This window comes from Cydia fagiglandana, chromosome 18 (assembly GCF_963556715.1).
Source record: "Cydia fagiglandana chromosome 18, ilCydFagi1.1, whole genome shotgun sequence".
Classification (NCBI taxonomy): domain Eukaryota; kingdom Metazoa; phylum Arthropoda; class Insecta; order Lepidoptera; family Tortricidae; genus Cydia; species Cydia fagiglandana.
The window spans coordinates 8,385,952-8,399,526 of NC_085949.1; the positions used below are offsets into that span (position 1 = coordinate 8,385,952).

At 41.7% G+C, this 13,575-nt stretch overlaps 2 protein-coding genes across 3 annotated transcripts in view; one reads left to right on the plus strand and one right to left on the minus strand.

The window, feature by feature from the left end:
- Nucleotides 1-13,051, minus strand: part of LOC134673661 (dynein regulatory complex subunit 7) — a 189,016-nt gene extending 175,965 nt beyond the window's left edge. Inside the window, exons 1-2 of one of the 2 annotated variants that reach the window (XM_063531671.1) lie at nucleotides 12,537-12,634; nucleotides 12,064-12,189 (exon numbers count right to left, since the gene is read on the minus strand). In XM_063531671.1, coding sequence (XP_063387741.1) covers nucleotides 12,064-12,189; nucleotides 12,537-12,614 — 204 coding nt within the window. In that variant the 5' untranslated portion in view covers nucleotides 12,615-12,634. Of the gene's footprint in view, nucleotides 1-12,063; nucleotides 12,190-12,525 lie in introns of both variants that reach the window. The other variant, XM_063531670.1, reaches the window with a different exon arrangement.
- LOC134673384 (protein distal antenna-like) lies at nucleotides 7,063-11,766 on the plus strand. Its single transcript, XM_063531353.1, has 2 exons — nucleotides 7,063-7,253; nucleotides 9,183-11,766. Exon 2 carries the CDS (start codon nucleotides 9,199-9,201, stop codon nucleotides 10,687-10,689), a length of 1,491 nt encoding a protein of 496 aa, XP_063387423.1. The 5' UTR covers nucleotides 7,063-7,253; nucleotides 9,183-9,198; the 3' UTR covers nucleotides 10,690-11,766.
- Nucleotides 13,052-13,575: the final 524 nt, after the last annotated feature.

Sequence of the window (13,575 nt, forward strand, 5' to 3'; positions counted from 1 at the left end):
TTGTGTCTTAGGAGGATCTAGATATTTTCACACAAGACGGTTTATCGATAACTTCTTACATCACTAGATTATCGACATTAAATGTCGACTATTGCCCATCACTTTTCTGGCTGTGTACGTATTTAGAAACTTGACTCCGCCCCTAAAATTAGTGCGATAGGGACAACTGCAGCTGAGGCGAAAAATCCTGCGTAAAAATGACAAAAATCGAGGTTTCGTAGTCCTCTTTTTCCTCCTCCAAAACTTAACCAATCGTAACCAAATTTGGAAATCTAAATGATTATGAAATTATCTGTGTCGGACCGTTTTGCTTTTTTGGCTAATTGATATCAGTTTTGAATACCACGCCTCTCATTGCGGCATAGTCAATTAGGCCATTTTGGCCATTTTTGAAGGGCTCTAGCGCCTTAAAAAACAAAAATATCACAAAAAGCAAAACGGTCCGACACAGATACTGACAATATTAATCTGTGTTGAAAAAATCATTGCTCTAGCTTCAAAAACCACGGAGGAAAACGAGGAGTACGTTTGTATGGAGGAATGACCACTCCTGTTGGCTCTTAATAACGAAAGAATTTTGTCCGTGTTCAGACGATAATGGGTGAATCATCCCGGACGCCATCACACACGGAGCCATGCAGTTTAGGGAAAACTGTAAGTCGTACGGTTTGGTTGGGTTGACAATTGTCCATAGAATCTCGGTGAATACGTAATATAGTGACAGTGACTAGTTTAGTCAATCACACCTTTTTATTTAGAATAGAATCAGTTCCCGAAGACAATTAAATGTCTGCGAAATCAATAAAATAATTTAATTGATTATGAAATTATGACCGCAGGAGACCGCGCTCCGCGACGTTGACCGATCAAGCGTTTCATAACTACAGATGAGTACCTAAATAAATCGTGCGATATATCGCGCATATAATTTTATATAATGCCGTGTAGTGCGGTTAGGTTAGAGATATGCAGGGCCGTGACAGTATGCGTCAAGCGCGACCTCGCGTCCGCGGCCGCGACGCGGATGCATTTGCGCATGCACCGATGCAGTCGAGCTTAGGGAAAACAAGCACGTGATATTCGCTGGCGGCAGTCAGACGTCGCTTTTAAATCGTTCTTTACTATAAATAAACACAGTGGCTCCATTTTTGCAATTAAAACACCGGCCACGCGAATCAACAAAGGGTTTTTGAAATTTTTTTTCGTAAATACAATGGATGCTAAATATGAAACTGGGTAGACCTACGTCATGCGACATGGCCTTTCAAATTTGGTTACTATAGCGACCGGACTGAGTGGTAGCGAGTCGAGAATATTATTGGCGCTGTTACCAACCTATTTTATTTTGCAAGACTTGCGTGAATATATTGGTTTTCCTACAACATCATGTAAATGTATCAAACGTCATAAATTAATTGTGATGACGTTATAAAGGACGAAATGATCGGGTTTCTATAAGGATAAAATTATTATTATTATGTAGATATCTGGAAGTAATATTTTCCTGTCAGTACCGGAAATCTAACCCTGAATTATTGTGATATAACCATATCGCTGTCATCATTATGTCGGAAATGAAATCTTCAACACGATGCAAAATAAATAACAAAAAATGTGAATCGCTTATTCCAATATAGTTTGTAATTGAAAAATAAACAGAGGTCAATATGTTGTGATGCTAATTATTATCTATATATTTGTGGGCGGGTTTTTTCTTGTAACGCGCTCCCAGCCTCCCGCGCATCCTTAGGTCACTCAAATGTCTCTGTCACACCAAACTTACATTACTTCAAATATACCAAGCATGCTTATTGATCAAGCAGATTGTAGCAAGAGGTAGCCCTTACAACACTTGGGTGAATAACGAAACCTTGATCATTGTCACGCCTCGCGCCGCCCGTCGACCCGCAAGTCCCAGTTGCAACCGTTAGGTCACCTCAGGCGCGCCTACGCACGCATTTGAAAGTGTCTGCACACCTTAATCGCACACATATCACCGACTGTACTATAACCATGGCTCCAGGCACAGTGTGCTTGTGCAGCAGGTCCACTACGGCTGAATGACAGTTGAAAACCGTATAAGTAATTGTTAGGTTCGTCGGCTATAATTCTAACCTAAAAGTTCACTGAATCTTTGAGTTTTGAGCTTAGGCTTACTTTCCAACCAAGCTGAATTCTTTTCTTGTGAATGGTGGAATCGAATGAGCAGAGATGTGACTTATTTGAAATACTTGTATTTAAAATGCAAATACAAAATGCAAAATACCTATTTTGTATTTTGTATTTAAATACCTTTTGAAGAAAACTATTTTGTATTTTATTTGAAATAGTTTTTGGGACCTATTTTCTATTTTCAAAATACAAAATACTTTATAGTAGGTAGGTAATGTAGGTAGGAGTTACAATCTCTTCTGATGTTACAATCCTGGCAACTCTCTCATTCTTTTAACATGGAACTGTTGAATCTGTTTAGTATAGTAACGTCGCACATGACCACAAGCGTAGCGAGTGGTTAAAAAAGTGGAATCTTGAGTGTTGCGAGGGTTTCAAGGCACGAGAGGAGAACAAACTTTTCTGCCCTGCTGAAACACAAACGAGACGTTTTCACCACACTAACGAGAGGCATTATACTAGCTGTAAAACATTACAAATTAATGCTTTAAAAGTTGGCCGTTAAAAACCATCATCCATACCTACATCCTACGGGTTAATATGAGCAAACAACTAGAAATATGCACTTTAGATAGAGGATTGATTTCAAAGAATAAAGAGTCTAAAGTCTTTTCAACTCGGAAATTCCGAGTAATACTTTTTAATTCAGACTAGGTATTCACTACTCAGAGTACCTTTTATCGCAAAGTATTTGTATTTTTAAAAAGTATTTTGAAAATACCTATTTCGTATTTTGTATTTAAATACAAATTCAAAAACTATTTTGTATTTTGCATTTGAAATACTATAATCAAGGAAGTATTTGTATTTTGTATTTAAATACTTTTTATAAAGTATTTTTCACATCTCTGCGAATGAGAACAACATATATGTAGATTACAGCTCGGGATACATATTAGAGGTGGTACCTGTACCTATAGATATCTCCGGTATTTTCAATTTATGAGATGTTAAGTGCCTTTTCCTTGTCTTTTGACGACTTCTGTCCTTTATTTCAGTTTCTAGTACTAATTGTCTCATAATTTACGCTGCTGTAAATCAGTAAACAAATCGTTTCTGTCGGCTCGGGTATAGTTTGTCGGCTAGTCGCAATCACACCATATATCGTTTGTATCTTTTGACCGGTGTGGATGTCTCTGCCGAAAGAACTTTTTGTCTATTGGCTTTTCTTGGCTTCTGGAACTTCTCAATATCCCATCTCCCTAGCCAGTCTTAGCTGATCCCTGCACCGTGAACGGATATTCATCATTTTCCTTTTCTTCCTTCCTTCCTTCCTTCCTTATAAACTTCTCTGACTCTACTTCACTGGGCAGTCCTATAGTCCTAGCTGACCGCGCGCTGTACCCATCACAACCAAACCTTCTGTGCCTTGTTTATCTGGTGTGTGTTCTTGTGTGTCTTGGACTGTCGGCCGGTGTGTGTGTCGGCCGAGGCCACACAAAGGCCCGCCGTCGTCGATTTACGGCGCGGCGCCCTGCCTGCACTGTATTTCGGGCATTGCCGATCTCCCGCGGCCGAGGAAACGCGGATGTGGTAGGTTGCATTATTTGTATCGACAAGTTTTTGTAGCTAGAAATGCCCGTGATAAAATCAAAAGCCGGCTATGTACATATATAACGGCTATAACTTACTTTATGACTTAGGAACCTAAACAAAACCAGAAATTGTGTAGCGAGTAGGTAGAGCAAGAATCGTCAAGGAAATCCCTTGGTCAGAAAATGCATCCAAATGTGGAGACACAAGAATGTGAGTTTGGTATCATATTTCTAGTTTTTCTGCAGAGCAGAACTGACTCCTTTTTGCTATGCTCTAACGTCATTCATAATAAAATGATGACGGTTTCGCTGCACTCAAACCGTAATATTCACTCAATACCGCATGATATGTATGACGTCCGGGTATTTTTCGTTAAATAATATATTTTTTTCGCGTTTCGTCCCTCGTTCATATCTTAGCGCTTTCCAGATTGTGCAACTGTTAGTAGCCCGTTGGCCTATTCGGCTAAGTACTAAATCCAAGAATCGGTGTAACCGTACACGGAGGTTTTGATGCTATCTGACTTTGCGCATCATTGCAATCTCAATATTCTCAATTACCTATTCCAACATACCGCATCCACGCCATCTTCATTCGCACATCCCCGCGTAACGTTCTCTAGTGATTTTGTTATCGGCGCGGCACCCCCCGGCGACATCCGACGCCGCGCGCCATTACCTCCCCCCCTGCCGCCCCCTCGACCCCCCCCCCCCGCCCCTCGCTCGCCCACACACTCATTAGCCCGATCGCGAGTGCACTCGCCGCGGCTTGAGTTTTTAGTCGCGAGGTATCTATAGGTCACTTGAGCTGAGTCAGAGCTGACAGTCAAGGATGGGTGCGTCGCTACTGTCGCTAGGTAGCGGTTTAATGTCGGTGACTGCATGGCGAACGAGCGTCCTGGTGAATTCATTTTTATTGCACGTACAGCTAGGTACCTATACCTTAGCTTGGCAATTCTATTCGCATGTTAATGACACGTCATCATCTTTGTAAATAAGTAAACCTAATAAAAAGCGGTTTCAACTTTTTCTTTAGAGCTTTGTATGGAGAAGAGTACCTACCATTTAACCAGTACAGGGTAGGTACAGGCCTAGCCACGATGCACAATTTTTTTTCCAAAGGGTCAATTTTTTTTATAAAAACTACACAAAAAATATCCATTTTACAAGTATGTATGTACCTTAATAAGATGCAACGAAAACGAAACGTAAGTAATCATTCTTATACATATGGCATGCCGATTTCTATTAAACGATTTTCACGCGGCTAGGTCCCCTGATCTGTAAAAGCTAACATACTCGTATATCAAGTAAATACATAATCTATCATCCCCGCTAATTCAAAGCAAAACTTGCTTTACACAGCCCGGGAAACTTACGTCCGTACACTGCCTACAAACTACCTGACTATTTATTGGTTTTTCGCATTCTTCCGAGATTCTCTAAGGGCAAGCTCGAGAATCATTTTACATTTCAGTGTTGTTGTGCCGGTTGAACAATCCTGCCTGTCACGCGCGAGTTCATGGCAAAAGCCTCGACTTTCCGCGTACGTATTAGGTACCTACCTATCATGCTATCGGTGCAGTGTCGCAACCAACTACATAAAGTACTCGTAGGTATATGCGATCTGTTGCTACGCCAATAGGTAGTATAGTAATCTCTGACGCTTTCAGCCTTGTCTTACGTAGGTACTGTTGAGTCTGTTGATATTAATTATCCGTTCTCATAAAATAAATAAATAGGCACCGAGAAGTACTAACGTACCTACATGCATTTGAATTGTTAATTTAATAGAGAAGCCTATTTTTTCAGTGTGATGTGATGGGTTCACGAGACCTTGTTATAGATACACATATTAATTGATGCCCATTAAGGATTTTGGATAAACCAATTTAAATAATTACCAATTTTTTTCGGAAAATTGGACAAATGAATTTTAATTATTATTAATATAGGTAGTTATCATGCTCGCAGCTACATAGCTAACCATCATACCTAGGTACTCGTAGTTTTGGAAACTTTTTGAAGACTCCATTGATGGAAGCATTATATAATTCTAAACCAGTGATGGCATATCAAAAACTAACGTAGTGCTGTTTGGGTAACATTTAAGGAAATTTCCTTGTATATTTTGCGATAAGTGTACTTAACCTTATTATTTTATAAAATTTGGACTTATAAATGATAACTACAGGTACCTACATAAATACCTATTTATTGTCTTAATTTTCTATCTCTTCCATTTAAACATGTCCACTATTTTACTCCACAAAATAACAAGTTTTAACTAATCGTTAAATAACCTTTTAAATAAATTAAACAGACTGGATAAAATCAAAAACAAAGTGTGCAATGTAATGTAAACGCTAACGCGCTAATAATGTGAATGGATAGGCGTTATCAAACACCACGCACGTGGGAAACTAGGAAACTACACGACTTAGGCGATGGATTAGCTACGCTAACACTTAACAGGTAGGTAAACAATAACAACGAGTTACTAATAATAAAGTTTATAGCGAATTGACGCAGTTAAAACTGATACTAGAAAGTTTTTTTGAAGGTTTAGGTTATGTTATTCTTTCCCCAACTGCTTTTGGCTTCATGAGTATTCTGTCCGTTCGTGGTGTTAGTGTTTACGGGTTAACAATGGCCTCCCACGCCGCGTTCGAGGCCTCAAGGAAAGCCCTGGCCGCCTGCCAACTAATCACCAGGCAGCGCGACGCACACCGCCTCACTAATCACTAGCTAACTGCTAACATTCATTACTCCGAGGGCCTACAGATGCCAGCTCCATTGTCTACGAAAGTGGAAGTCCACTTTTGACACGATCGCGCTTGGAAACGGAAACGGACAAACCGCAAAAGAAAACCTGCAGTGAACGGACTCGAAACTCGTAACGGTTTTAAAACTAAAGAATCACGTAACCGGTCGTAGCGGCCGCTACGACGCGTAGCAACCCCGAAAATATAATCGCCAGTAAACAAACACTTATCTAATCAAAGTTTGTCTGTTGAAAGAACAAAACTGCGTAATTAGTTGCTAACTAGTTACTTCGTAGACGAGCGCGAGACGATATTAAGAGACAAAGTTTAGTACTTCAACTTTTGAAGGGGCGTCTTCATTGTTCCGAAAACGGAAACTTTCCACGGCCGAACTTGGAAAAAGGACCGCTCGAATACGGGGCGATTGTCGCGAGGGTAATGGTCGCCGAAAAAGCTGATGCGTCGAAGGGAATTAATTGCAATAATAAAGTGCGGGGGCTAGGCCGGTGTTTACCGCGCGGCGGCGCGGAGGTCGCGGGGCGCGGGGCGCCCGGCCGGACACAAAGGCGAGAAGCGGCCGGCCGCGGCCGGGCCTTATCACCGCACACAGTCGCCGCGCGCGCCCCGCGACGGACGTCCCGCGACCGTGACTCGAGATCAGTGTGACAGTGATCAGTGAGCGCTCGGCGCACCCGTGATACGCTTGTTCAGTGCTAAGACACTCCTGCAAAACGGCGGCACTCTCGGACATTGTAAACAGCGCGCACGTGCCGGCTCGCAAGTAAGTTCAGTGCGAAGTCGACAAAAGTTAGATTAGTTTACAACTAGGTAAAGACTACCTGTTGTTTAGGCAGGATCCCACTAATTTGCAGACCAAAACAAGAAGAAACTTTGCTGAAGTTTTAAGGGTTTAGTTTTATGTTATTTTTGTGAATTTGTTCCTGGGTTAATTTTACTTTTTGCGTCAGTTATGGAAAACTAAGCTGCAGTTAGAGTACCTAGGTAGAAGAGAGTTTTACCTTAACTTTTCAAAATCAAATCTTGGCGGTAAGACGCAATATTTTGAAGTCAGATCAATGATGTGATGAGTTCATGATGTTAAATGGTGATTTGTTTAATCGTCGTTGTTTGTATATTTTTTGCGACCACTACCTACTTATTAAACGGTGCTGCACTAAAGATAAAGTTCTATTTACTTGGCAAATGGAAATTACATTTTATATATAAACTCTTATAATAGCTACCGTTTAAGACTAACTTATATTTTAAAAAATTACATTGTGTAAATTCTGGTGACCTCAGCTAGGCTAATTCTAATAAAAAATACACAAAATCTTTAGCTTTTGCCTTCACTACATTTAATTAAGAATATGTAATTCAAAGCCGAAAATATTTTTATCTTAATAGTTTTAAAACCTACTTCTATAATCGTTAAAATTAAAACTACCCCCAAACTTTTTGTTACATAGGTATATTGTACTTATAGGATCAAGAAAGCTAACGGTTAATATAAACTTACACTACACTTACAAATAATATACATACACTACATAATTTGGTAATGAAGTCATGAAAAAATAGTTACAAAACAAAAACACTGAGTAGCATTATATAAAAATAGGTACGTAACTTAAAAACGAACATAAAATATATGCACAAACAGACAGGATAATAACTAATTGATAGCTATAAAAATCATAAGATACAAATAAATGTTTTAAAATATAAAATGTGTGTGAAACGTAAACCTGGAAATAAAAGCGATCCAGCAAGAAAACGAGTAAATCAAGTCATAGTAAAAAAATAAAATGTTGTCACAAACGTCAAAACAGTTTACATTACACATCTAAATAAGCGGTGCACGATTCGGAACACGCGGCGCCATCTACCGGTGACCGAGAGCGAGGCGCGTACAAGGTCACCGTGTCAACGACCCGACAACTTTTGCCGCCCACTGTTGTCGTAGGTCATAATTTTATGTCTTCTTTTTGTTTATCTTTTCGCAAGTTTATGTGTTCGCGTAAACTCTATTACCTAAATTGCGTTTCAGAAGTTTCGTAAATGAATAAACGTGTTACCGTCGGTACTCGGTAGTCCGTTGTTTGTATGCGATGCAATACACGCTGATAACGCGCGGTGCAACGGCCGCGTCTGTTTTTGTGCAATCTGTGACATTGTAGGTAAACAGGACATTGTTCAATTTATTTGCGACATTCACATTATCATCGCGGGACACCTACTTAAATTAATAAACTCTCCAGTTTATTAATTTCCGAGATAACATATTAATCAAAATCAGCCTCTTCAAGTCTTTAAGAATATGTAACAAAGTTTGCTATTAATTGATTGTATAAACTTGAAATTTTACTTTATTATAAGATCTTCCTGTCATAAGCAATTATTAGGTGATAGGAGATTCAAACCCTTTAGGAATATCGACCTTAATTAGTGCTTCTTTGCGAAAAGTTCACGGTCGGAAAGACGAGATAACTTTCAAGGTCTAAATTAAATTTAGCCACTTCTCATTAGTGTCTTTGTGTTATGTTGGCTTGAATAAGAATGATGTTACATAATAATAAATACTTGTTTTAAATTACGGACACGAACCACAAGATTAGCCATCATCTGTAGCAACTTGAAACTTGAGCAAATTAATGTATATGTTTGTTAACTGTAACAGTTGTTCTAAAATGTTATAATTTTGTTGCAGAAGGCGAGGTGGTACAATGGCGACGAAGGGCAAGCGTCCAATGCGCGCGCTGACGCCCGGCGACAAGATCGAGGCGATCCAGCGCGTGAATGATGGCGAGTCCAAGGCGTCTGTCGCGCGCGACATCGGCGTGCCCGAGTCCACGCTGCGCGGGTGGTGCAAGAACGAGGACAAGCTGCGCTACATGACATCGCGATTGTCCTCGCCTGACACCGATAAGAGCAGCGACACTGAGCCGCTGGAAAAACGCGCGCGCACCGAGTCGCCCGCCGCGACTTCGCCCGCGCCGCAGCCTCACGCCGGCCTCGACTTGTCAGCTCCGGCGCCGGCTCCCGCGCACGCCCCGCACCCCTCCCCTCCCAGTGATGCTCCTGTAGAGCTGACCACCCGCCGTGCAGATCCCGCCCCAGCTCCGCCATCTCCCCGCGACCGCAGGCCCGACCCTGGTGCTAGCGTCTCCATGAGCGCCATCAGCCCGCTATCCGGCCTCGCGCACCTGCCTGGTCTTTCTCATTCACACCTCGGTCTCAGCTTCAATGAGATCGCCACCAATTTGACGCTTCTAGCGCAGCTGAACCCAGGCCTATCGGCGCTGTCCGCGCAGCCCGCAAGCCGCGCGTTACGGTCTGTGCGCTCGCCCAAGCCCGCTCATAATGGCGTCCTCAACATTAACGAACCGAGCAAGCACCGCAGCAAGACCCACCACTACTCTCACTCGGACCCGTATTCGCGACACAGCTCCAAATCAAGTCATCACGTCTCATCCACCACTGCTAACCAGCCGGTCGATGACTCCCTGTGGTACTGGCTCAAGACACAACAGGCCATGCTCGATCTTACATCGCAGACCACGGCGGCTCACCCTCTAACCCTCGGGAAGAGCGAACCGAGCCTTCCACCAAAGCCCGTTGCTCCAACGGTCCCTATCAGTTCACACCTCGACTACAATAGGAACTCCTGGCTGTGGCAGTATTACAAACAGTTTGGCGGAGCGATGCCTCTGCCGGAGGACAAGCTCAAGTCGGCCTCACAGGTACCAAAAGAAAAGACATCAGAGAACATTCTGTACTCGCACCTAACGAAAGGGAAAACCGAGGAGGAGCGAACTAGCACAAGGAGCCCGGTGCAGCCCCAGCAGAATGGTGAAATGCGAGAGCCGAGTGGCGAATCGGTGCGCGTGGCCGAGCCGGCCGCCAGCCCCGGCGCAGGCGCCGAAAACAAGGAGCCCGCCGAAAACAAGAGCCAGGCCAAGGCTCGCACCGTGCTCGACAGTCTACTGTTCAACAATGGCACGGCGGACGCGCGAGTCGCGGCCGCGTTGCCCGGCGAGTGGGAAGCGGGCGCGGCCGAGGCGCTGGAGCACGGCGACAAGTTCCTGGCGTGGCTGGAGGCGAGCGCCGACCCGAGCGTGACCCGCATGCACGTGCACCAACTGCGTGCGCTGCTGCACAATTTGCGAGCACGCCGCACGCCCGCCGCTACGCTCGATCCAGCGCGTCGCAAATAGGCGGGTTACAGTCGGCCCCCTCGCTACAGGGAATCTTCAATTATGTGTACATATGTAGTCTACGTCGCCAGTAAGCGTTCACTTGTGATATGTGTAGCCAAATTTGCGTAATTTCTTTGTTCTAAAAGAAAAGCTATGCATTATTTCCCTTTAGTCGTAAGAGTAGTTAAGACCCAACACTGTTTGCGGAGTTCGTCGAGCCGCCTCCTTGAACGTCTTTAATAATTACAGTTTTCCAGTTTAACAAATATAATAAGTGTAGTGTCTGTTAAATGGATCTTAAACAAATTGATTTCCGATGCACACATTCTGAATATACATATAATAATTATTAATAGTATCGCTGTATGTTGCCATTTGATGATTACATTCCTAGTTGTATCCTTATAGTTTATAGTTGGACCCCTATGTTCTACCTCAAGTCAAAACTTAATGCTAAGTCACGGCGTCCTTTCAACCGTTCACGGTGTATTTAGGTGTGTGTGGTGCGTGTGAGCGCCTCGCGCGTGCGGGTGTAGGGAGGATGGACGGACAGTGTCCAGTCCACACTGTCCACTTATCCCGGTTGTGGACAGATACCAAACCAAATAGCGAAAGGATGCGATCGTATTCGATGTGCCAATCGTGCGAACAAGGTAATATTGTTAAGGTATAGATGACTCTATCGCGTTAGAGCTAGACTCGTTGTGTAATTGTTTTCTATTGCTCAGTATTTTATATATGTAGTAGACATTCTCGATGTCACTCGGAATTGTATTATATGTTAAAGTTAACAGTTAAGGAAACTGTGATCAAAATTATAAATTATTGAGAGATTATTAATATTGTAAGTACATTCCTAAATAATAGAGTGTATTATTGTAATGTTAAATATTGTCCACCGTGGCCGCGGCCCGCGGCCCGAACCCAGCTGCTCCGATGGGAGGAACTTTATTTGCATTTCACATTTATTATAAATAAAAAGATTCGAGAGATGATATTTTGTACAAAATTAAAAATTTGGATTATAAAATTATAACTCTCTTATCACAGAGTTTGTGATCTCGAAAATGTTGATTAAACTTGATTGATCCTTTATATGCTATGACTTTTATTGCCTCATGTACGCTCATTAACCAACCCATTGCCGGCAAATTACGAAACCATACCGAGAAATGCAAGATGCAGTGTCTAAATTGAATTTGACTACCCACATTACATAACGCCGTCGTTCATAATTTAAGAAGTTTTAACCCTTTAACGCCATCTGTTGGCGAGATAGGCATATGTTATAAAACGCGCCCTAATAACGTTGAATTGAAAAATAAATAAACGAGTATGATCAACGCTGCACGTAAAATGTACCTAGTTGAAAATGTAAATGTATGCACTTACCAATAACATAGGCTTCGAAAGAGGCTCGTAGTCAAAGAAGTCGGACACCAGCGAAGCGACGCCTTCCCACGTGTTGGTTTTCGGGAAGCACAGTTTTGTTGGCCGGATGGTAGTACATACCATTTTCTACAAAGTACCAATCACACTACTATAAAGTAACAAATATAATGTTGTGTAACCAGAAAAACAAAAACCAAAAAACAAAAATATGAGATAGGGTCATTGTGCTAGTTTTCGTCCGGTGTCAGTTTCCGTCCACTTGACGAAATTTGAGTATAATACTTCATTGCTGCACAAATTTGGACTTATTGCACCCTTAATATCTAAACAATTTAACTATCCACATAAAAATTATATTTCGCAAGTAGCAAATTATAAATCAAATGTGTTATTTACCAATCCGTCAAGTGGACGGAAACTGACACCGGACGGAAAACTGACGCACTTACCCTATGTACCTACCTGCAACCCACATTCATTTGGTGCTTGAAGTAGAAGAGGTCTCTTGAATTTATAGTGGAAATTGTATTGGCGCCTGAAATTCTCCGCATAAGCCAGTAACAGGCGCTCCTTTGTGGAATTGGTGTAGTAACTTGGAGGGAAACATGTTCGCGTTTCAAACACAGGCTCAGTTATCTCAGGCCAGCATAAGTTTATCACGCCTAACTCATAGATGGCGTTATTCAAAGACGGCAAAGTCAACGGTTCCTTTACATCTTTGAGGGTAAATATAAGGGGTGGAATTTCTTCGAATTCACCTACTTCTTGCGGTCGGTCAAATATTACACTAAGTTTTTCGTCTAGTTCTAAAACAGGCTCTAACTGTTCGGTGTCGGATTTTCTTTCCAAAAATGCTATTGTATGTTGTGACATTATTAACACATTAAAATTATATTTATAAATAAAATAAACCGAAAAATCTAATCACTGTAGCATAAAATAAACAATACTACGTAAAATCGTGATTACAGTTGCTTAGCAACTGAAACACAACGTCTGAAAATTAAAAATAGTAATTTCCTGAAATATCTACTTTCTGCGTTTATATAAGGCGCTCAAATAGTCCCACTGATTTTAATGTTGCCAGAACATAAAGTTTACCGTACATTCGAGGTCTGCAAATCTTATCCCAGAAATTAATGGATTATTTACTTTTATAATATAACATTAAAATAACTGTTTCTTTCTTAAGGAGGAACTAATTAAAACATTGAGAAGGTCAGATTGAGGGTTGGTCGTGACCAAACCAACCAACGATAAGGCAAATTTTATAATGTATAGATGCCCAATGAGGTCAAAACCAATACTTCCCATGCAACTGGTTCCAACTGGAGCCATTTATATTTCTTTGAATTCAGCACTATAGACACATTTTTTTAAATCATGCAGCGCGCGGTAATTTAAGGAAATAGATGATTTCATTTGGTAACCCTCAAATAACTGTCATCGCTTTAGCTGTCAGTGAAAAATGACGCACGGCACGTCAGTGTCATTCATTTTCATTTCATTTTC